Source organism: Scedosporium apiospermum, assembly GCF_000732125.1.
Source record: "Scedosporium apiospermum strain IHEM 14462 chromosome Unknown SEQ_SAPIO_0087, whole genome shotgun sequence".
NCBI lineage: Eukaryota > Fungi > Ascomycota > Sordariomycetes > Microascales > Microascaceae > Scedosporium > Scedosporium apiospermum.
This window is the reverse complement of record NW_015971788.1, coordinates 483,209-505,604: the sequence shown is the minus strand read 5'-3', so window position 1 is coordinate 505,604 and position 22,396 is coordinate 483,209. Positions and strand designations below refer to the sequence as shown.

General features: G+C 50.7%; 4 protein-coding genes across 4 annotated transcripts; 2 read left to right on the top strand and 2 right to left on the bottom strand.

Moving 5' to 3' along the window:
• Window positions 1-12,554: 12,554 nt before the first annotated feature.
• SAPIO_CDS2855 (uncharacterized protein) lies at window positions 12,555-13,314 on the top strand (the record flags this gene model as incomplete). Its single annotated transcript, XM_016785774.1, has 3 exons — window positions 12,555-12,719; window positions 12,896-13,023; window positions 13,089-13,314. 3 exons carry the CDS (start codon window positions 12,555-12,557, stop codon window positions 13,312-13,314), a joined length of 519 nt encoding a protein of 172 aa, XP_016644556.1.
• A 282-nt stretch (window positions 13,315-13,596) lies between these two features.
• Window positions 13,597-14,717, bottom strand: SAPIO_CDS2854 (NADH dehydrogenase [ubiquinone] 1 alpha subcomplex assembly factor 5; the record flags this gene model as incomplete). Its single annotated transcript, XM_016785773.1, has 2 exons — window positions 13,597-14,418; window positions 14,490-14,717. 2 exons carry the CDS (start codon window positions 14,715-14,717, stop codon window positions 13,597-13,599), a joined length of 1,050 nt encoding a protein of 349 aa, XP_016644555.1.
• Window positions 14,718-15,894: 1,177 nt separating this feature from the next.
• SAPIO_CDS2853 (AP-2 complex subunit alpha-2) lies at window positions 15,895-19,330 on the top strand (the record flags this gene model as incomplete). The annotated part of the gene is made up of 7 exons (XM_016785772.1): window positions 15,895-16,043; window positions 16,120-16,133; window positions 16,216-16,259; window positions 16,327-16,616; window positions 16,695-17,061; window positions 17,144-19,078; window positions 19,160-19,330. 7 exons carry the CDS (start codon window positions 15,895-15,897, stop codon window positions 19,328-19,330), a joined length of 2,970 nt encoding a protein of 989 aa, XP_016644554.1.
• A 1,321-nt stretch (window positions 19,331-20,651) lies between these two features.
• Window positions 20,652-21,658, bottom strand: SAPIO_CDS2852 (uncharacterized protein; the record flags this gene model as incomplete). Its single annotated transcript, XM_016785771.1, has 3 exons — window positions 20,652-21,160; window positions 21,259-21,430; window positions 21,548-21,658. The coding sequence occupies 3 exons, from the start codon at window positions 21,656-21,658 to the stop codon at window positions 20,652-20,654; spliced, it is 792 nt and encodes a 263-aa protein (XP_016644553.1).
• Between the last annotated feature and the right edge of the window lie 738 nt (window positions 21,659-22,396).

The window sequence follows — 22,396 nt, the reverse complement described above, 5'->3', positions numbered from 1 at the left end:
GTAAAAAAGTTCCGCTTCAGTTCGGATGCGAGGTCGCGAGGTAGATTATATCCTATCGGTGATGTCGTTGCATGTAGACGGTTTGGAAACACCCTTCACTGAATGGTGTATCTCAGCGGTGGACCTAATATCCTCCTCTTCTTTGATGTTCGGCAATAGGTTTATTTGATGCGACAGCGCGAGCTGTATTATTTTCCTATCTTTGTCTTATAGGTCATGTGTGGTCGGTCTTTGTTGTCCGTTGCGGGATGGAGATGTAAGGCACGTTGCAGGGCTGCAGGAGCGAAGCGACAAGTAACAAGGATTGGGCAGAGATAGAAACTTGAAGAGCGAAGGCTTGCTGTTTATTATACACGGCGGGAACGAAGGAGGGGAAAGATAGAGAAATAAACGTATTAGGATGGAATGAGGAGGAAACGAAAAAGACAGGAAGAGAAGGGAGGCGTGTGATATTATTATAAGAACAAACTTGTGAGGACGTGCCACCAAGCAAAAGGGATAGAGACTCACTCATTATTACCTTCAAATTTTTTTCTTTTTCCCACGGAAATCAATTCGATGGCAAAGGCAGGGGGTAACCCATGCTGGAACTACAAAGTTACTCACTGGGAGATGAGCGAGTAGAGCGGTACCTAGATGTCTTCATTTGTTCGGAGGAAATAGCAGGGGGGGTGGACGACGCCAAGGGGAAGGGGGGAGGGTGTACTCCGTAGTTTCTTACTTCTTCGTAGCTGGGTCTGTTCCTTCCTGAAGCTTCCTAGCTCCTGGTCGTTGTCTCGTACCTTGCCTTGCCGTAGTGTATACGCCAACAATGTACCCAATTTGGGCTAGTAGTACTTTGTCTTGTCACTGACCGTGCCGTGTACTGTTTGTGGTACCATCAATGGAAGTTGGAGTTTGAGTGAGACCCGACTGGGGTGGGCTTCAAATGCTGGAGTACGAAGTACTTCGTCTTTTGTAGAGTACGAAACAGGCAGCGAACAAACACGCTCCACTAATTACATTCAAGATGAAGTAACTAGTGCCTACTTCGTACGGGTCCAGATGGTCCTCTGTACTGAGGTACACGATAACCCACTATATCCCGGTAATTATACAAATATTACTGGAACCACTATCAGGACCAAGAGACCCCGTGTCGCTGGGACAGCAAAAAGCAGGAACTGATCAACCAACTCTAGTGCTGTGTATTGGTCTTGCTGTTGGTGGCTGGACAAATTCTTCAAGAGTCCCTTGCGCAGGTACACTCTTATTTACTCCGGATCCGGCCTGCGTTTGCCCTGTTGATGAGATCGAATTTGCTACAATTGTAATCCCATTCAAGGGAGTTTCGTTCACTGGAATGATGAGAGAATTGATGTTGTTTGAGGAAAGGGGAAATCGTGTGCCTGATAGCCTGATAGCCTGATACAGCTTTTTCAGCATCTTGTTTCGCATGCTTCAGAGTCCCAGTGCCTCCGTGGTAGGAGCGACGGGCTGCTGCGTATGGTAGTTCACAAACTTCCTTGCCAGGGATGAACCTCACGAAGGGTGAATGAATTTGCACTCCCTTTGGTCGCAGTCGTCCTTGAGTACTTGTACAGTGTCATTTGTAGAGTACTTTGTATCGTATCCCATGTCCCTAGGCAAGGATCCAGTCCACTCAGGTACGAAGTACAGGGGAGGAGCTTGTTTCAAGCAGTCGCCAGCCCACCGGGTCAAACTGGTCATCTTCCGAGCCACTGGGACCAAAGACTAGGGTATTAGTCCCCAGCCTGCGCTCTTAGCGCATGCATTCCTTACTCGTTGTGTAGAGCAATACCAACAGGTTGATGTACGTCCTACTACGGCAGTCAAGGAGAGCTCTTCAAAAGAGGGAAGACTCACTCTCTCCATCACATACAACGCGCAACAGCCTCGGTGAATGTCACCGTACTAAAAGCACCACTTGACAAACCCTCATCTGATGCAGACCGCGATACGTACGAGGAAGGTACAGTAGCGACCATATCGACTGTATCGCCTTACAGGTACTTCTCTTGCCCAAAAGCAATAGTGCATAAGTCACAGTACTCTGCCTGACGAATGGAAATAAGCAATTCTGGGGCTTTACGAGCAGCAGGTTGACCCTTTCCCGTAGCCTGTACTTCGAAAGTAAAACCTGTTACCGAGTACTTCGTATGGATCACTCCTGCCACTGGATCAGGGTGGATCTCTTTTTCACCTCTCACCGAGCCTAGGCGTTCTTCACTATCACAAGTAATTACAAAAGTCACACTAAACCATGCAGCTGCGAACGGCATCCCTTAACAAGACTCACAATACCGCTTCCATAAGCACTACGAATATCTGGCTCCTACTGCTCCCGTCTGTGTATTGCGCCATGCGAATGACTCTCGGTGGGTCATCCCAGATCTATCTGATTTGTGAAATAGAAAACCAAGTTGATGCCCGATGAATCCAATCAGCCCGATATCCTTTTACTAGAGGAAAGGGCAGTCGTTGTCAGACTCGGGACACGCCGATGGGATTTTCTTTATCAGATTCGGCAGTTTACACGCCATCCTGCAACAAGACTGCTCTCCCCGTACTAATCGCGGGGCTTTTGTTACAAAAATGCTCGTGAACACCGGTCAATCGGTAAACACTGCCGAGGAGAACAAAATTGTACCTGCACCCGCATTCTTTGATTTTGTCCACAACGCCAGTGCTGCAATCATCGAATGATGCCCACCTAACCTGGCGTAGACTTGGACGAACCACCCACCGACATGGAGATAACTACGAAGTACACGACTTCGATCAGCCAAAGTTCTCATCTCGCGGAAACCAGGACGTGTAACAACAGGGTCGAAGGGTAGACTGCCCAGTCTCGATGTCGCCCACCAAAGTCAGCTATTAATAACTTGTGCACTGTTACTCGCTGCGTAATCTTCCGAATCGTGTCAAGAAGAGGGTAGAATGATCAATGCCGTGCTCCCCTCCCCTTCTATGGAGGCTCGCACGACACTTGATACAGCCACCAGATGACCGTTGGCTGTAGTGCCGATCACAACAAAATATTACAAACACCAGATCCATTCCTGATCTCTAAAAAACGGCCATTCATGAGTACTACAACGCCAACCTCAACAGCAGCCAATTGCGGGTTGGTGATGGATTCCCCATCTGAAGGAGGCGTCACATAACCTGTGTCAACCAGGCGTTTTTGTTGGTCCACGTTTCCCAGGTCGATACAACATCCGGCTCCTTTACGGAGATAACCGCTACGAAGTACAAAGCAGTTCTTTTTTTCGATGGCAAGATTGCTCGGGTGAAGCCTCTATCACCCTTTAGCGATCCTTGTATTACTTCTTCGTACGCAAGAGGCCCTCAGAATCAAGTACTTGCGTGGGACAGGGAACCTAGGCCCAGGAGGTTGGGAAGAGGCATCAACCTACACATTGGGCATAGCTAGAGGGGCTAGTTGGTGGTTAAGCTCGATACTATACAGGGACCTTGGAGATAAGAAAAACATGCAGTTTACGAGCTAGATGGCTTCCTGGCGAATTCCAGCCGGACGGGTCGGTGTAGGATCGGCACCAGGAGAAGGACGCTTATACGAGTTGACCGGGAATAATGCACGAACGTCCCGGGTGAAGATTGATCCTCCGGGATGATATGATTTACTTCTCAATCTTTTGGGATCTGGTGGGTAGCAGGCAGGGAAGCCAAATTTGAGAGAAGTGACGATTCAAGGAAAGAAGGAATCCCGACCCAAGGTCCCGGGTCGATAAGGGGGCCCAGGAATGAGGAACTCTCCTGAGGCTAGTATGGTTATGGAGAGGACTATCGAGTATTGGATCTAGTACGGAGTACAGGGCTGGCCGGTACTTGTTGATAATGTCTCCGGCGGCCTGCAAATTGGAAATTCTCATCCAGGGGTGCCAGGTTAACAAAATAGTATAAGAATATAAGACGAAGTGTTAAGAACAGGGTGAAGAAGCCAGGTTCTGTAGCGCCGTAGAACTCAGGGCCCAGGGATACTGAGAAAGAGGAAGCCAAAAATTCCAACTTCGCCAATCCCACCATAAGCTCTGAAAGCTTCGATTCTTCGGTCGTAAATTCTGCGAGATGTGGATCCATTGACCCCGGTCGCTCCCAAGGTCTCTGCGCTCGCAAGGGAGCCGGTTGATGTGCCTGGCTCAGTGGCTGCCTTTCTTGCACATCTCGTGTAACGGGGAGTGGACACATTGGACTTGATCGACCGCACTTACAAGAAATACTTCTTACGAACTTTACGAAGGGAGCAAACCCTGGACAAGAAAACGGCCTAGTTCGATCTCCTCGTGCTTCCCCGAAGCCACATCCAGACAATCGCCGACGGATTTAGGTTGCCATCTACCCACCTGGAAGCCATCCGGCCGGTTACACCCCTGGCAAAAACAGAAATTTCATTCCCACCCTTGCTCCTTTGATCAGCCTCAACTGTCGCGTCCACCCCTGCCACAAGGGACAAAACCTTTGACCTGGTACAGGAGGATGAACATGGGTTGACCGGCGCAATTCCGGTCCAGCCTGGAGTTTGATGCATTTCTAGTCGTCGAGGCGAGCTGGGAGAGGGGCCGCGGCAGTGAAGTGCCGGCTCTCGGTTTATCGGGGACGCGCCTCTGGGAATGCTCAAAATTCCAACGCGACGTCGAGATCCGGTCAAGGTGCCCGTTTGTGACGCCCCACATTTCCGCTCCCGAACTGCAGGAACATCTTTTTTTGGACGAGGGCTCGTTTGTAGTATTGATTGACGTTCCAACGCTGGGATCTCGCGTGCTGGGTACGAAGGGCTTATTTGGTGGTTTACAAAGCAACAACACAACGAACCTTACCTCGTACACCCTGGCAGAGTGCTGCCTGTTTCATCAATTGATATTTCTCGGGAGGCAAGCCCATTCGGGCAGCCCCTTCCAATTGGCAAGTCCCCTTGCCTTACAAAAATTCCAAAACCAAAGTCAATATACATTACTTCGTACTTTGGTGCTTAAATTTGTCAAGATTGCCCATGGCTTTGGAGAGTACCTTCCAGATCGGTGAACACGGTGAGGATCAACAATTCTGTTTACTCACCGACATCAAGGCGGCCCACGAAGTAGTTTACGAAAGTAAGCCGCTCGCCATCGCATGGACCCGGTTTTTTGCTCATCCCAACAGCTTCAATGTGACGGCCATCGTTGAAACAGTGGGCCAAACTTCCGATTGGAGACCTCAATGGCTTTGCAGGGAGACTTCTTGAAGAAAAGAAGAAATTGGGAACAAACATGCCCTCGAATTTCCGTTGAGAAAAGCCTGGAAAGAGGGCTGAAAAGTACCCCTTCGTATCAGCTTGCAGACCCTGACAAGTCACCAACCCAAGAAAAGCGGCAAGCGGCATCAATAGGGCAAAGTGCAAAGTGCAACTGCAACAAGCAAGCCACAGGTCAACCTGCCATGCGACCTCCATGTGACGAGTCAACGGATCCTCCCGTCGAGCCTTCCCTTCCTGTCACACCAGCTCGGAAATGCCCAAGTTGTTTGTAAAATACGGAATCAAAAGTGACAAAACGTGTTGGGTGTCATCGCCTTACCCATTCAATGTTGCTTGTGCAGTCTCCCGCTAAAATGGCATCCGATGGAGCGACACCATCCATTGATCTGTGTTTGCACCACTGAAGCTCAGTGTTCTTTTCTCTGCATGGAACATTTCTAGAACAGGGGCAAATGTTCCAAACTATTTAGCGTACTAGGGCATGCTTGGAAGTGTCGCTTGGTACCCAGTTCTTATATAATATTACGCACGGAGTACATTAACCCTTGAAAAGTGAAGGGAAGAAGATCCGGAAGGCGTGAGCGGATCCATCACTCACATGAATCGGAACATGTTAAAAGTACTGCCCCTTTTTGTTGGGCCAGGTCAGCCTTCCTCGGTCAACCAGATGAGATCTTACAAATCTCTGGCCGCTCTATGATTACTCAAAGGAGAAACGAGGCTCAGGAGGGAGGTTATAGGATATCCTACCCTCGGACAACCTCCCGGTCCACGTCAATAATACAAATGTATTGCGGATCCCGTTACCCGGCAACAGCAGTGTTAATCGATGATCGATGGAGCCTTCGAGGTAGGGCATCACGATGATGTTCATATGCGGATATTACAGTGCCTGGCCCGAGGTCGCTTCATTGCCTGGGGTTTGCCATCCCTTTTGGTACGTACACTACACACGTGTCCAGCCTGCTTGTGAAGAACTCTACGCCACACCATACTGGTACACTGCAGGCGTTCCTGCGTTAGCTGGGAGAAAACGATACCGGACATGGTTAGTATGGCTCCTCCAGGAATCTCACGGCCAAGTCTCCTGTGACTATGTACTCCGTACTGAGTGGTACTGTGCCAACATTGTTTCTGAACGCCATCACGTTCCTGTCTCTTCGATCATGGCCTTGTAGCTTTCTCCACAGAAGACTACATAGCGCGACGAAGGCCAAAACAAGGGCAATTGAAAGCACGAAGCAAACTTTAGGATAGGGAAGGTAATTTGCAAACGCTCCCATCGGTTGTCCACTCAATCCATTGATCATCGCCCAGGTGCCCAGGGCCAGAGTGGCCGAACAGACAACGGGAAAACAATAGAAAGGGTGAATTTGTCCCATTAACCCCAGGCTTGGCAGGGAGCCGATTTATGCTCCAATGAAGACGCTCACCAGCCAGGCGGCGCAAGAAGAGGCAAAGCCCACACGCCCCACAGCCAATGACGACTCGGCCCTACCCCTCTGCTCTCTTCCGAGTCCACTGTTCGCCCGGCGTTCGCATTCTACAAGAATCATGTGATGCCGGAGCGAATAACCGTCAGCCGTCTTCTCTCCGATGTAGGCATCAATTGGCAAGTGTGCTGTCCAGAGCGGAACAGATTATTACCATAGCCATCACTGGGGACGAGATTCGAGTCGATATCGTGATCCATCAGCCCGGCCCAGGCAACTAATCGGGCCATGCCTGCCCATGTCCACACCATACCATGTCTGGTGGAGCACCAAGGTCAGTGTACCTCATAGGCTCCGACTCGGCAGTACCATACCATACTTGGGCTCGTGCCTCGATCCCTATTTCGTACTTCAGAGCTTCTCGCACAGCGCCTCACGAAGTAAATTCTACGGATCCGCACATGATGGCAACAATCAAGGGCATTCTAGATTACGCACTATCGGCAAGGAAGATGGTCTCAGTGATGCCTGGCTATCAATAGGACAGCTCCGACGAAGGAAACACTGACACTCAGCTTCCAGGGGGCTGGGCATGGTCTGCCCTTTCTCCTTCCCAGACTGTGCACGCTAACTTCGTTTGGAAGTCAGGTCAGTGCCAGTTAGAACCCCCCCTCGTCCCACATTCATTTCGTCGACCGGCCCAGACGGGTAGGTCCCGAGAGCCTGTGTCCACTCGGCCTTCTTGCGCCCCAGAAAAGTGTGGATTTCCCCAGTGTCCTTTGCCATTTCGACACCCAGAACCAGTATCGTAAATTTGAGGGATCTCGGTCCCAAATTGGACAGAGATAGCGAGTGAGTGTGCCAGCAGGTATGAGGCCACCCCGTGTCGAACTCAACTTGAACAACTCCTCGGGCCTACGGCTCATCCTCCCAAGACACTTTCTTATGGCTGAGAAGCGTATGTTCGCTCTGTCGATTGTCAAGGTCATGCAGACAGGCAGGCAAATCCTAGCCTCGATTTATTAAAGTCAAGACACCAACCAGACAGAATATCCTCAGCAGTGCTTAGCTCGAGGTGGCTAGTGGCCCACTAGCCTCCGTAAGTCTTGCGATGACAATAGCATAAACTCAACTTTTACCAGTTCCAACGCTACGAGGTAGCATTTCAAGGAACTTGAATCCACCTATCCGATCCGTGTGGGCGGGAAATTAGGGGCCGAGGTTCCCCCCAGCAACCTCCCCGTTCCTAAAAAAGAGAGAGGAGTCTCGAAAGGGAAATCCCCGTGATTAACTCGTGGTACTTTACAGGGATGGTTTCCAATTCTTCGCCTTCCAGAAGAACCCAGTGCGACTGGACCACGCGAAGGATCAGGGGCTAAATTGATGGTCCTCAGGCTCATCCAATCCAGCGCCCCACTCCGCTGGTGACAGACCCTTTGTCCTACAATCTTTGAAGCAGCATCGTCTTGCCCCTTGACCAAACATGTTCGACAGCCAGGCGTGTAATGAACTCGCCCTGCTCAGTGCCAACCAAGCGGGGACGACACTTCCATCACGACGTTGCGAAACATACAACGAGAGGACTAATACCAGGGACAAGCTGTTTGGCTCGGTGAACCCGTAGTTTCTGGGGTTTTGCTTGTAGGGGTGTAAGAAGTGAATTGACTCATAGGCTACACTCGTGGAGAACCTCTCCAGAAGTTGGGACGCGTATCCGAGCGCGGGAATTAGATTGTTAGTGCACCAGTATTCATTCGTACGAAGTATTAATAGTCCAAACAGTCCAAGCACTCCGTACCTGCAGCAAATACAGTCTGGCACGGTGTCCGTATACGAAGCATTAATGCTTCGTAAAGATACGCGTGAGTGAAGAAACACTTGGGGGCCGGAAGATGCCAAGCGAGCCTCATGGCACCGGGGATGGCTTCCGCCTTGCAGCTACGTTGCAGGAGTTCCACGCGCGTGCTGATCATTCCGAAGCAACAGGCACGGGCTAATTTTAAAAATTTTCTCTCTTGCTCCATTCATTATTCATTGAGTGTTCCTTTGTTGCTGATCGCCTTCAGCCTCCCTTGCCAGGCGGGCAAAATTTTAGGGCCAAGGAATTTCGAGAAACGGAGAAATAGGGATTGGCTACCGATCCGTCTCACCTTGTTGGCCCTGCCTCCCTGAACGCAAAGACTTCAAGATCCACTCTCTGACAACGTCGTGCCGCAGGGAGGATGGAAAAAATAAATGAGGGAGCTACCTGCGACGGATTGGTGGTATGAGTGCCCAATCTCGTTGCATGCGAACGGGCAAACTTGTTTGATGGATATTGTTGATCTCCGGAAGAGGATGGGAACGAAGGGGCAAGACGGGACGAAAAAGAAATCACGGCAGGCGGGAAAAGATAGGATTACCGGTATTAATTCTTGTCTCGGGAAGGAGATAGAACTCCAGATTTTGCCGATGCCCTAGATTTGGTGGCATGTTCGTGTCACGGTCCAGCCAGGACTGGACAACTCAGAGCCTCGAGCATCTGCTTTTGATAAACTTGTGGGAGACCGACGACGAGCTCGGAGAAGCGCTAGATCCTCTGTGCCCGTCCACACCAACCGAGACAATATGTGAAAGATACAGCTCGGGTCAGCTTGGCCATATGCGGGCTCTATCAGCCACTGGACAGGCAGGATCTCGTCGCTCTGGATCGATACACGTCCCGTCCACATCCTGTCAACCAAAAGTCTCACGCATATTAATTCTAATTGCGGCCATACTTAGCGAACGGATGATGAAGAAAGGTTTTACGCGACCGGTGAGTGCGCGGACGTCCATCAAAATGGTACCTTGGTTCGGTGAGTTACGAGTAATATTACCAGAAAATTTTGCCCTCGTTGAGACGCAAAAGCCGACATGAAGGATGAAGCTCGACCCAAAACGGCAGTGTGAGCGCTGTCTCATTGCCCAAAACGGTGCCAGGATACGACTTTGAGATGCGACCCGTTCCTCAGACTCCCGGTGTTCGGTTGGGGCACTTTTCTCTTTCTGGAATTACCGCTTGCCTGATTACGGCCTGCGGTAGCGATGCTGTTTCTTGATCTCCAGAGATGCGACGGATAATACCCCGTAATTCCAAGAGCAGCACACTCCCTTAGGGCAGAAGAGGCACCCCAGATCGTCTATGCGAGGTACATTCTCCCTCCCGTTGACTCTTTTTTTCTTCTGCCTTTTTTTGCTTTCCGCCTATCCGTGAATCCCGACGTGTGGAGATCGTTACGCACCGTCCGTCATCGTCGGTCAGACGACTCGGGCAATTTGAACCAAGCTGTTATGAGGGAATATATCCCTTCATCTTGAATATATTGAGAGATTTTTTTGGAGAGCTGGGGAGGGAAGGCAATTACCTGGTGATATACACGCCTTTGGATAGGTAATTTGTATGATGCTTATTGCTGAGGAATGAGAAAAAGAAGAGAAACGAAAACATCCCAAGATCTACGGGCGAATGTACTTACCTGTGGCATTGCAAGCATTCCTTAAGCACGTATTTTGTGAAGAATGAGCAAAAATGATTGGGGAAACTGTAACAGTGATGCAGAGACTCGAATTGCGCTTGAGGCCTCCTTCACGTAGTTTAGTCCTGTCCGTTCAAAGTGAGAGAGGAAGTGAAGAAACTCTTCCCCTTCACATCGCCCGGCGTTCCTCTCCGCCCTGTGGCGAATATCTATTTCCTAGTGTTCTAGTTTAGTTTCCGCGGGCGCCGGAGGTCCTGATGTTCCTCTATTGATGGAGTCGACCGCACCATCTGTCATACACGTTGATATGCCCACTCCCTCCGGCACTTTCGCACATGAGGCGCAGATGAAGACGAAGGTAGATTCAAGGCATCGTGCAGAGAGCACGCCGTAGAGTGAATGTGCAGCAGAAAGGCCGGAACATTCTTGGCATCGAGAAGCCTGGGCACTTTCACGTTGCAGCCCAAGGAGGGCACAAATAGCTCTAAGTTGGCCACAGCTCCTCATTCTTAAGTCCTCGTGTCGATATCTTACTTGCCGATCCATTCCAGAGTGTATTTTTTGAGTGTTCCGTGTATCAGGCTTCCAGAAGGCAAAGTACCTGTCAAGAGACCGGAAATATATTGGGAGGCATTGAGTCCGCCCAAACGCGAGACTAATGCGGTCAACTATATATATTCTCTTCACTTTGATTCCGTGAACACTGTCCTCCGTCTGGACCTAACTGTGCTCTCGTCGTATATTGACTGTGCAAGGCTCGTGATTCGGACCTCGGTGTTAAAAAGATAGGATTAGGAACATCGCAGAACCGGTGTAGCAACTTTGACTACTAGAACGGCAGGTCTCTATACAGTTAATCCCTGGAAGGTATGGAAGCTTTCATGTCAATCCAAGCTAGGTCAAATGGAAGGTGTAGTCATACCATTTGCTAGGTAGTTTGTTCAGCTGGAGGTGTAGCTAGTCCTGGGCCTAATCTGCTCCTGAAGAACAGGTCCGTTGAGTCCAGGTCCTTGAATCATTGTGAGGGCCTAGTCTTGCCTAATTCCCAACACAGCTTTTCCATGTATTACGAACACCTTAAGAAGGAATTAGGAAGACTCAGCTAAAAGATATTACCACCTTAACATTGTTGGTTCCTTCCCACGCCAGGACAGAGGGTCTTCCCGAGCATATTCGGCCTTGAAAAGCGGAAACTCCGGTGAAGAGTCAAGATATTGCCGTTTTCTGCTACAGGGTATGACTCTCTGTTCCTGTACGTGTCGATCCGTGGTGGGCACGACTTCAGTGGATGCTGTATTCAGGTTATCTTCTAGAGATGCAAGAATGAGGTTCGAGATATGCTAGAGCAGTATTTAGCTCGTGGCCATTTTGCAAATAAAAAGCCTACGGCATGACAATACAGAAACAACTAAGAGGTAAGTGAATAACCGAGTTCCATTACCAGTAGCAAGCTGAACCCTAAGCGTCTCAAGAGCCTTCATATTCGATGTCGACGGTGAGGGACTAGATTCCTACCTTGATCTCTAATTTCGCAATTCAATGAAGTCTTTTAAGAGGCAACTAGTCTGATGAACAGGCCTCTGATTCTAATGCCGAGGTGCATTCTCTTCCGAGCTAGAACACAGAGTGATCAAATACCTTTTCTTGATCTCCTCTCGGCATACTGGAAGGTCTTGATGTGAAGTATGGGATCGGCTGGCCATTGCGTAGAACGATACAAAAATTTTACAGCTTTCCATCGTAAAGAGAGCTACCCATAAGACACAAAGCAGTACAATAATGTACAAGAGGTCCAAGACACCCAGCATCAAAAGACTTCTCGCGACCTCGAGATATGGGTTTCTTCACGCTGGCAATGGCAATTCCGGGTTAGATTGGCGATTTTTAAACCTGGAGAATCAGAGGCTTGTGACGCAACTTGATGAGTTCCCCTGCCTCTTAATTTGAGCCCACTTCTCTATAAGTTTGGCGTCACTACTTGGGGGGCGTTGAGTCTGACCAGGTTGAACGATGTTGAACTTGGCGCTCACTTACACGCAGACGGTGTAGATAGAACCAAACCATACTGTGGATAAGACAGTGCCTTGGGGACCGGTTGATTACTAAGTCATTTTAGGACGTTGAACTGCTGGTGATGATCCTCACTGGGCGGGGTGCTAGCAGCCTCAAGCACCTGCCACACCGAACCCCGCCACGAAACAACCCCAAGCTGTCCACCTGCATCCGCCTACTCGATTTCCACGAGACACAACAGAGACGAGGTAACTCCGAAGGGAACCTAGTCTCTTCAACCCAACCGAATCCTCTCCTCTCCCGACGACATCTCCCCAATCCTACCTTTGTTAAGGGGGAAGCTCCAGAACCACCATGTCCATCATCCAGCAGCACTCCGAGGCGACGCTCGGCGACGCCTGGCGCACAATCAACATCGATGCCCTAGAAGAGGACTCGCCCCTCAACTTCGATACGTCCACATTATCTCCCCCGCAGCCCGAAATCTCCGAAAGCGATGTTCGCGGGCTCGCCCAGCAGGTTAGGCAGCTACTTAGGGGTGGTGATGCGGAGGGTGCGCTTAGGGGATGTTTGGAGTTTCCGGTTTACAATGGCAGCGACGCCGCAAAGGCAGGTTGTTGATTTTTGGTTCTATCCACAATGGGGACTCTACGGGGTGAAGCCTTGAGCTGACTTGATTTTGTTTTTGTCAACAGGATGCGCATCTGCAGACTATCACCGAGGTACTCCAGTCGATCAAGGCAAGCGAAATGACCCCGCTACTTAACCGCATCTACGGATCGGAGGGAGGAAGTGAGCTTTTGGATGTTCTCGTGAAATACTTGTATGGAAATCCACACAAATTCGAACTCTTCCTTTCAAAGTCCGCTAACGTTGGCGTGTCAAAAGGTACAAAGGCATGGCTGCCGGATCTGCGGGGCCTGGGCCTAGGAGTCCTACCCGCATCATTCCACAGGCCACCGGTGGATTCAGCCAAGTAGGGTCGAGGCCAGGCGCGGCGAACGAATCTGTTACTGCTGCTATGAGCGTGCTTCTTAGCTGGCATGAGAAGGCTGTCGAGGTTGCTGGGCTGGGGTCGATTGTGAGGTGTATGACTGATTTCAGGAGAGTCTAGACGGAAGCGGGGATCGATGCATTTCTTGAGCATACATTGGACGGGGACGGAAAAATGCGGGTTAGCAGAGACTTGGCCAGGCGTTTTCAATTGATTTCGTAGTACATGTTCAAGTGCAGTGAGGCTATTTAAGGTTGTCATGTCGATGGTTTCTGTTGTTCGTGTGCTTTTTATGGCTGGTATTGTTACACACAGGCTATGCCTGGGGCGTGGTTTGTAAAGACATGAAAAATCACGCGGCTTTATACAAGAATATATGTTAATCAAATCTCCGCACCCGGCTTATTTTTGTTCCAAGATGTCCTTGAGGTTGACCTGGCCACTACCCCTTGCCAAAGGCTTCGCTTGATTCTCGCCTTCACGCCATCCGATCATATATATAATCCTAAACGTGGCCGGGAGACTGCCGTCCTCGTTTCCGTGAAGCTCGCGGTAGATAGCTTCGCCCGCAAGGAGAACGTCCCTCCCAATGGGGCCCATCTCCCGACCTAGGATAGCGTTACCCTCACCCATGGCCTGCAGATCTTGCATCAAAGCAAACATGTTGGGGTAGTCGACAATGATGTCATCAACGTCGACGGTCAACATCTTGAAGCCGGCCTTTTGTAGCAGGCCACCCACATCTCTGACGTCGGCCAGGGGGGATACATGAGGGGAGATGCCGCCAAGCCTCTCTTGCTCTGCGAGCTGGAGTGACGTGCGAAGTTCGAATAACGTGTCGCCACCAAGCATCGCGCCCATGAAGGCGCAATCTTTCTTCAAAATGTTGTTGATCTGCGAGAGAACACCGGGTAGATCATTGATCCAGTGCATGCTGAGCGAGCTCAGCACGAGGTCAAACGTCTCTGAATCGTAAGGGAGGCTCTCCTCATCGGCGAGAACTTGACGCGTAATGTTTATCTCTTTGTTGAAGGGTAAGTCGGCGTCACGGTAGAGCATTTTCTCAGAGGAATCCGCGGCGATTAACTCTGTGACTCTTTTCGCGATGGGGTCGGAGATGGGATTGTCTGGGTCGGGATCGGGGTTCTCCCTCGTGAGGGCCCGGGCGATATTGCAGGAATTGGCGCCTAGATCAAGGACCTTGGGGAATTCCCGCTTGATATCCTGTGTTGGAGCTACCGTTAGGATTTTTTTTATGACCCTCGATGCGAGGCCAATGCCATAATCGGACGTACCAGCAGCCTTTCACATAGCCTGATGGCGACTTCATCCTTGAGGTAATCTGCCACCCGACTATTTTCTACATCTGACGCAGCGCGCTCCTTCTGAAGCCATTTAGTCCGCCGATTGAAGACTTGGAACCTAGGCGCTCCAGGTGCTTGTGTCGCGAATGCCCGCGTGCAGACGAGGGTATCCAGCCGTAATCCGGTCGCCGCGCGGAAGAATCGCAGGGTTTGGCTCATTGTGGGCAGGGAGTTGGGTTTCAGTGCCACCACATCTGCGTGTGGGTAGACAGGCTACCTCGAAGTTGCACCTTGTTCTCTGGAGGGGCGGGCGATTGACGAGGACTCAATTCATAATTGATCTCGAGATTCAATCTTTCTTGGCTGGGTTATTTTTGGGTGATTGGAGCTCTTATCGATAAGAAACTGGGAGGCACGAAGCAGGAATTGATTAACGTTTAATATGGAGTAAACGGGGCGGAAACAGGGGGGAAACTTGCATAACTATTGACGCACGGTCCTGCAATTCAAAATGTCAAGAACGATCGAAGTCTGGATGAGGTGGGCTCCTTCGTAAGTCCATAGGGGTCTCTCCACTTCTTCGGTCACGTTTTCTGGGAACTAGACCCCGACTCCAGACAGACCTACTTGTCCCTTGGATTAGCTTTCCAGACGTGGATTGATGCGGTAGAGAAGTCTGCTGGCGCTCGTGTGCCGTTCCCCCGTATATATTGCCATCCCGGGCTACATTGCAGTGTATATCAACCCCCCCCTTTGTCGCTGATCACTCAACCCGACGATACCAGCAACGAGAGCTAGAGTCGAGACCCGACATCCCCACACGACGAATCCCTCCCTCGATCGACGACTGACAAAAGAATCTCGCACCCTCGAGGCGCATACTAGAGGAAGAGTTCTCAATACGTTTGTGTCGGCGTATTTCGCGACATATTCCAAGCGAATTGCATTGCTTTACTCTATCCCTTGAGCGAATAGTGACAAGCCGGTCCGGGTGCCCTTCTGGGTTGAATTACATCAAGCTTTACCGTGACCCCCTATTTCCCGGCATTCCCGACATCGCATCCTTGCAGGAGACGACACCCGCCGCCTCCTCACGACTTTAAGCGACCGGTACTCCACTCGACGCTCGAATTTTTGCTTTGGGCGAGCCTGACCCTCTTGACACCACGAATTTATTTCTACCCCGACGTCAGACGCTCATGGACTGCTAGTTCGTGCTGGAAAGGCGTGCGTATAAGTGGTGGTCCATCCGGTCTAGGAATTCTATAGAGCTTGGGCATCGCAGGCAGATACGGCTACTCTGTGTGATAGATTTTAGTGTTGCAAAGGGGAAGTTCGAGCTCAGAAGGCGAAGGCAATCCGAAGCTCCCCTTCATCGGCCCATCATCCGTACACCATGTCGAGCTCTGGGGGCAGTTTTCTGGGCCGTTCGGCCAATAGCAACTCCAACATGCGCGGCCTCGTGCAGTTCATCGCCGATCTGAGGAACGCTAGGGCCCGCGAGTTGGAGGAGAAGAGAATCAATAAAGAGCTGGCTAATATTCGGTGAGCATGGTCTTTGGTGGATTGTGGTGCGAGTCACCAGAAGTTGCTCTCTGCTAACCATGCGGTGTACGTATAGTCAAAAGTTCAAAGGTGACTGTCGACCAACTCTCTGCTTTGTTTGGTATAACGGACTCCCCGAGTGGTCACTAACATGAACTTGTTCGTCTTGTAGATGGGAACTTGAGCGGGTACCATAAAAAGAAATACGTGTGCAAGGTGTGTATTCTCCGTCCACCACCGGGATTGCTCCGTACCCATGTACACGCTGCTGATACTAGGGCAGCTCCTGTACATATATATCCTCGGCTGGAACGTCGACTTCGGACATCTCGAAGCGGTGAATCTTATTTCGGCCAACAAATATTCCGAAAAGCAGATTGGCTACCTTGCCATGACGCTGTTCCTCCACGAGAAGCATGAGCTCCTGCACCTAGTTTTCAACAGCATAAGAAAGGACCTCCTTGACAACAATGAGCTATTCAACTGCCTTGCTCTCCATGCTATTGCCAACGTAGGAGGCCGGGAGATGGGCGAGGCCCTGAGCGGAGAAGTGCACAGGCTCTTGATCTCACCGTAAGCAATAGGAAGAACCCGACTTAGCTCGTAGCAGCGGCTTGGTTTATGTTGCTGAGAGGCTAACCTTCAAACTAGTGCCTCGAAATCATTTGTGAAAAAGAAGGCCGCTCTCACACTTCTACGGCTCTACCGCAAACATCCCGATATCGTTCAGCCACAATGGGCGGAACGTATTATATCACTGATGGATGACCCGGACATCGGCGTTGCGCTCTCCATCACCTCGCTCGTTATGACGCTAGCCCAGGATAACCTGGACCATTACAAGGGAGCGTACGCTAAAGCTGCTGCCAGACTGAAGCGTGTTGTCGTAGATGGAGAGTACACTCAAGACTACCTCTACTACAAGGTTCCTTGCCCCTGGCTTCAGATCAAACTTCTTCGTTTGCTTCAATACTTCCCTCCATCCGGTGTGTACTCTCGCATTATTACAACTTATCCAGTGAGTGGTGAAGCGGTCACTAACAATAGAGCCTACAGATGACACTCACACCCGTACAATGATTCGGGATTCCCTTCAAAAGGTTCTTGATGTGGCTATGGAGCCGACCAAGAACGTACAACAGAACAACGCGCAGAACGCTGTCTTGTTTGAGGCTATTAACCTTATCATCCACCTCGACACGGAAGAAACGCTTATGAAGCAGATTTCATCGCGTCTAGGAAAGTTCATCCAATCGCGCGAGACCAACATCCGATACCTTGGGTTGGAAGCTATGACCCATTTGGCAGCGCGGGCGGAGAACTTAGATCCTATCAAGCAACACCAAGAGATAATCCTTGGCTCTTTGAAGGATAGGGACATCAGTGTTCGGAGAAAGGGACTCGACCTCTTGTACAGCATGTGCGACTTCACCAACGCGAGGGTTATCGTGGGCGAGCTTCTCCAATATCTTCAGAATGCCGACTTCGCCATCCGGGAGGAGATGGTGCTGAAGATTGCGATTCTGACGGAGAAATACGCCACCGATATCAAGTGGTACGTGGACATCTCGTTGAGGCTGATCGCTATGGCTGGCGATCACGTTAGCGATGAAGTTTGGCAACGAGTAATCCAAATCGTGACGAATAACGAAGAACTCCAAGTCTACGCGGCGCAGCATTCGCTGCAGTATGTCAAGCAGGACCACTGCCACGAGACCTTGGTCAAGATTGGTTCCTATATCCTCGGCGAGTTTGGCCACCTTATCGCCGATCAGCCCAGATGCAGCCCGATCGAGCAGCTCCTTGCTTTGCAGGGAAAGCTCGGCGCATGCACTTCAAGCACGAGGGTCATGATTCTCTCTTGCTTCATCAAATTCGTCAACTTGTTCCCCGAAATCAAGCCTCAACTCGTCAACATCTTCCAAATCTACAGCCACGCGATCGATGCTGAGCTTCAGCAGAGAGCTTGCGAATACCTGGCTCTTGCGCATATGCCGACGGACGACCTTCTGAGAACAGTGTGTGATGAGATGCCGCCGTTTCCCGAAAGGCAGTCTGCGCTGCTCTCGCGTCTTCACCAAAAGCATGCAAATACTAGCGATCGGAGAACTTGGATTGTTGGTGGCAAGTCGGCCAACACTGACGCTGCCGAGGTTGGCATGGTTAACAGTGGCGGCCTGAAGCGGAGCTTTAGCTCGGCGGCGACGGTTAAGGCTAATGGCGGAGCAAATGGTGGAGGTGCCAACGGTCACGGAAGTGGCATAGGGGGAGGGGCAAGTGACCTTGCCGGCCTTGACATGTCCAACATCGGGTCGGCCGAGCCTAAGATGCTCAAGGCGCCCAATCTGGCCAGCGCAGCTCACTTGTCGCCCGGTTGGGAGCCTGGGTATAACAGGCTGCTGGTTCGGTCCGACGGTGTCTTGTTCGAGGACGGTCAGATCCAGGTTGGTGTGCGGTCTGAGTACCGTGGCCAGATGGCGTGTCTTATCCTGTACTTCAGGAATAGGACGCCGGCATTCATGGGCTCGTTCACAACGACACTGGACCTCGATGAGAGTGAGAAGAAGAACCTCACGTGGGACGTAAAGGGCCTTCCAGAAAGCAACATTTCCCAAGGAGCGCAATCCCAGCAGGTGATCATGTTCGAGGCCAAGAACGTGTTCGAGAAGAGCCCGACGATCCGAATCAGCTACCTTGCCGGTGCGCTGCAGGCGCTCACCTTGAAGCTACCCGTGGCCATTCACAAGTTCATGGACCCCGCTGACCTCTCGGCCGACGACTTCTTCAAGCGGTGGAAGCAGATTGGCGGGGCGCCTCGCGAGGCGCAGCAGATTTTTGGGCTTTCGCATAGTAGAAATGGGGACCGCGAGCTCACGGAGGGATTCTTGAGGAGGATCATTGAAGGGTTCCGGTGGAGGATCCTGGAGGGCGTGGATCATAACTCGAAGAATTTTGTGGGAGCTAGCGTGCTGCATACTTCGCAGGGCGGCAAGTTTGGTTGTTTGATGAGGTTGGAGCCGAATTACGGCACCCAGGTTCGTGGCTTTCTTCCCCGCTCTCTAAGGTGCTAATTGCGCGTTTTACGAATGGCAAACTAACGCGGGAAACCTTCTTAGATGGTACGCCTGACTATTCGGGCCACTGACGATATCGTTCCCGGCATACTACTCAAGTTGATGGAAGAAAGGATAGCTTCTGGCCATTCGAACCAACCGGAGATGAGAGGGCCCCAGGTTCCTACGCGAACCGAGATATCTGATGCGTTTAAGAACGTCATGGTAACATAGGGTGGTTATTTGGATGGTGGATGGAAGGAGAGATGGCGGTATTGAATTGTACACATCATTGGACGAGTCTCTCTTTCTTCTTGCATTTTCTACAGGATTGACTCTGCAAATAGTATGTACTTCTTAATTATTGCGGCTCGCCAGTCAGAACAAGATATGTTAATACATTTATGTAAGTATAAGTATCGAAGGATGGAGTTGCTGAGAGGCGCAGGGTGATAGTGTGAAGCTAGAGGAACTGCGAGAGAGCACTTTGATACTTGGGATGTTTATATCCCGACTTCCTAAACTTGTCCCTGAATATGATCCGTCTTCGTTCGGTTCGCCCCGCCGTGTGATAGGTTCGCGGTGATGGGAAGCCGGGACGGCAGAGAAAAGCACTTGCGCTGGTCGCCGTTGCCTCGCAAGACGGTTCGATTTGCCTCAAGCTCAGAGGCCATTTACGAGTTGGGTGGATTGAAGTTTCCGTCTATCTTCTATACCTCTACCAGAGACTTAGGCCGGATTCTTAAACATGCTGGTCGAGCTACGCAACAACTCTCTCCTCCTCTCTCTCCCTCAATCTGCATCATTTTTGTTCAGTTGCCCAGGCGCCCCAAACACATCTACACAAACCCTCGAGCTACTCTTATCAAACGCCAGAGAACGACTCCGTCATCACTACTACAATATGATAACCGAGAAGAAAGACGACCGCAATGTCTCCGGCCAATCGACTACTCGTCAGTCTAGGGTCGGCTGGGAAAGGGCACTGGATTCAATGTATACCGCATGTAAGTTCTCTTTTCATTTATCTATACTACGCACTTCAGTGCGACATGTTTTTCGAAGTTCTACCATCCCATGGCGTATTTTCTTCCTGCTGACTGCGTGCAAAGGTCACATCATAGCAACTGTGTCGTTCATAATTGTGGTGTACTCTCATTGGCAAATATTCCTTTGCAAAGTATTGTGTTTCGTTAGAGGACAAAACTTTGGGCCCTGGGAAATAGGCGATGTGTCCATTGTTCTTTACTTAACCATTCATTTGCCAATCATCTTATTCCGAGTCTGGAGGGCGCTTTTCAGGTACTGAGGTTCAGCCGGTGGAAGGCTTTTTCTTTTTGTCTTGATTTGCTCTTACGAACTCACTCCTTCAGCGTGGTGTTAGGTGCTTGAGAGATTCGGTGGAAACGGGAAACATGGGATTGATCAATCGGTATATGGAAAAGCAGCGCCATGGATTAAGTCGGGATTCAAAGATGGAAAAGAACTGGGTGGAGTGAGCTTCATTGTAGGTATATTTTTTCGAGCATCGCGGAATTTCTATTATACGGCCGGCCTACTCCTTAATCTTCGCGTGCGCCTTGGCCGGCCTCTCCCCAAATATCGTGCTCCCGACACGCACCTCCGAGCTCCCTAAAGTAATAGCCCCCTCAAAATCATCACTCATACCCATGCTCAACTCCAAGCTCTCCTTCTCAAGCCCCAGCTTCTCCGCCACGAGATCCCTCTGCTCCCTCAGCGCCACGAAATCCTCATTCTCATTCTCCGGCGTCGTCGCCTTGCTCCGCGCAATGGCGCCGATGGTCATGAGCCCGAGGAGCCGCAGGTTAGGACACGCTTCGGCGACGGCGCGGCAGAGATCTATCGTCTCGTCGCCGGGGGTGCAGCCTGACTTGGATTCTTCACCTGATGTGTTGACTTGGACGTGGACGTTGAGCGGGGGGATGGAGGGGTCGGTGGCGATGAGGTCGCCTCGGGCTTTGTCGAGGAGTTGGGCCTTTTTGAGAGTGTCTACGCTGGAGACGCAGAAGAGGTTGGGGATGCGCGCGAGGGGTCTACAGTGGCCTATTTACACACAAGGGAAAAGAGGGAAAGAAACTTTTAACCTTTGATGCCCTACTGCGGATGTATTCTGGAGACAGAGAGAAAACGAGTGAACTTACCGGATTGGAGACCGCCGATGAAGTGCCATTGAATGGTCTTTGGTAGGATCTCGGCCTTTTGGCGGAGTTCTTGCTGATAGTTTTCGCCGAAGTGGACGTGTGAGACTGGTGGTTGGTGAAGGGCGAGGATGTCGTTGGCGGGTTTTAGCTTTGAGACTGCCACGAGGCGGACCTGATGAGAAGGATGTGAGCACTCGGGTGGGCAACCTTGCGGATGGACTTGACGGCAGTCCTTCCATTTCAGAGGGAGCAGAATTCGATGAGTTTTGAGAGAGAAGGGACCTCGTACATTTCTGCCCTTAGAGACCGCGGCGATCCTTTCGCTCACGCTCTGGAGCTGGGAAACCAGCGTCTTTGCACGGGCTGCATCTATTTTCATCTCCGAGTCTGCTCCCGACATGACTAGTTCAGTCGAGGATGGCTGCTTCTTTTATGCCGAGAGGCGTAGGCGTCGAAGGGGATGTAAGTGAAATAGATACTTGGTGAGATACCCCAGAAAAAGAGACCGTGAGTGGAGGAGCTACATGCGGGGAGAGGTTAGATCGCAGATCTCTGTGGTATATTCTTAGCATGAGAGCACGACTTACAGTCCGAAAAGTGCCTATAACCTGGAGAATCGGAGATTATATTCTCTGAAATTTTTACGCTATGCCCTTATGCTCACAGGACTTGAGTAACTTCGACTCATCTTGGCTTTGGTCTTGGGAGCTGGTTGTGGAGAGGGAGGACGACCCCGCATTGGTCGTTAAACCGTTTATATACGTAACATGCACGAAACAGCACATTCATGAATATTCCTATAATGAGATAAAGCATGTGTTGCTGTCGAGATCAGGTCGAAGCTGCAAGTCTCGGCGAAGAATAGGGGAAAAAAGGTAATAATATTCTTCCCTCTCTAGCCAGCTCAGGGCGTATTCCACTCTCGAACGAAGCTCGTACCCGCTGTGTGAGCTAGTTGGTCGAGTTCATATGACTGTGTTTCACTTCAATTGATCGGGGCTCCGACACTCACGTTTCCACTTCCTTGATTGAATCCAGGGGGCCTGGCAGCCGCACGCCGAAACGATCAAATCGAAGACCTCTCTCCTCCAACCCTCGTTAACATCCCCCCCAGAAGAGTACAGATCTACTGCCGACA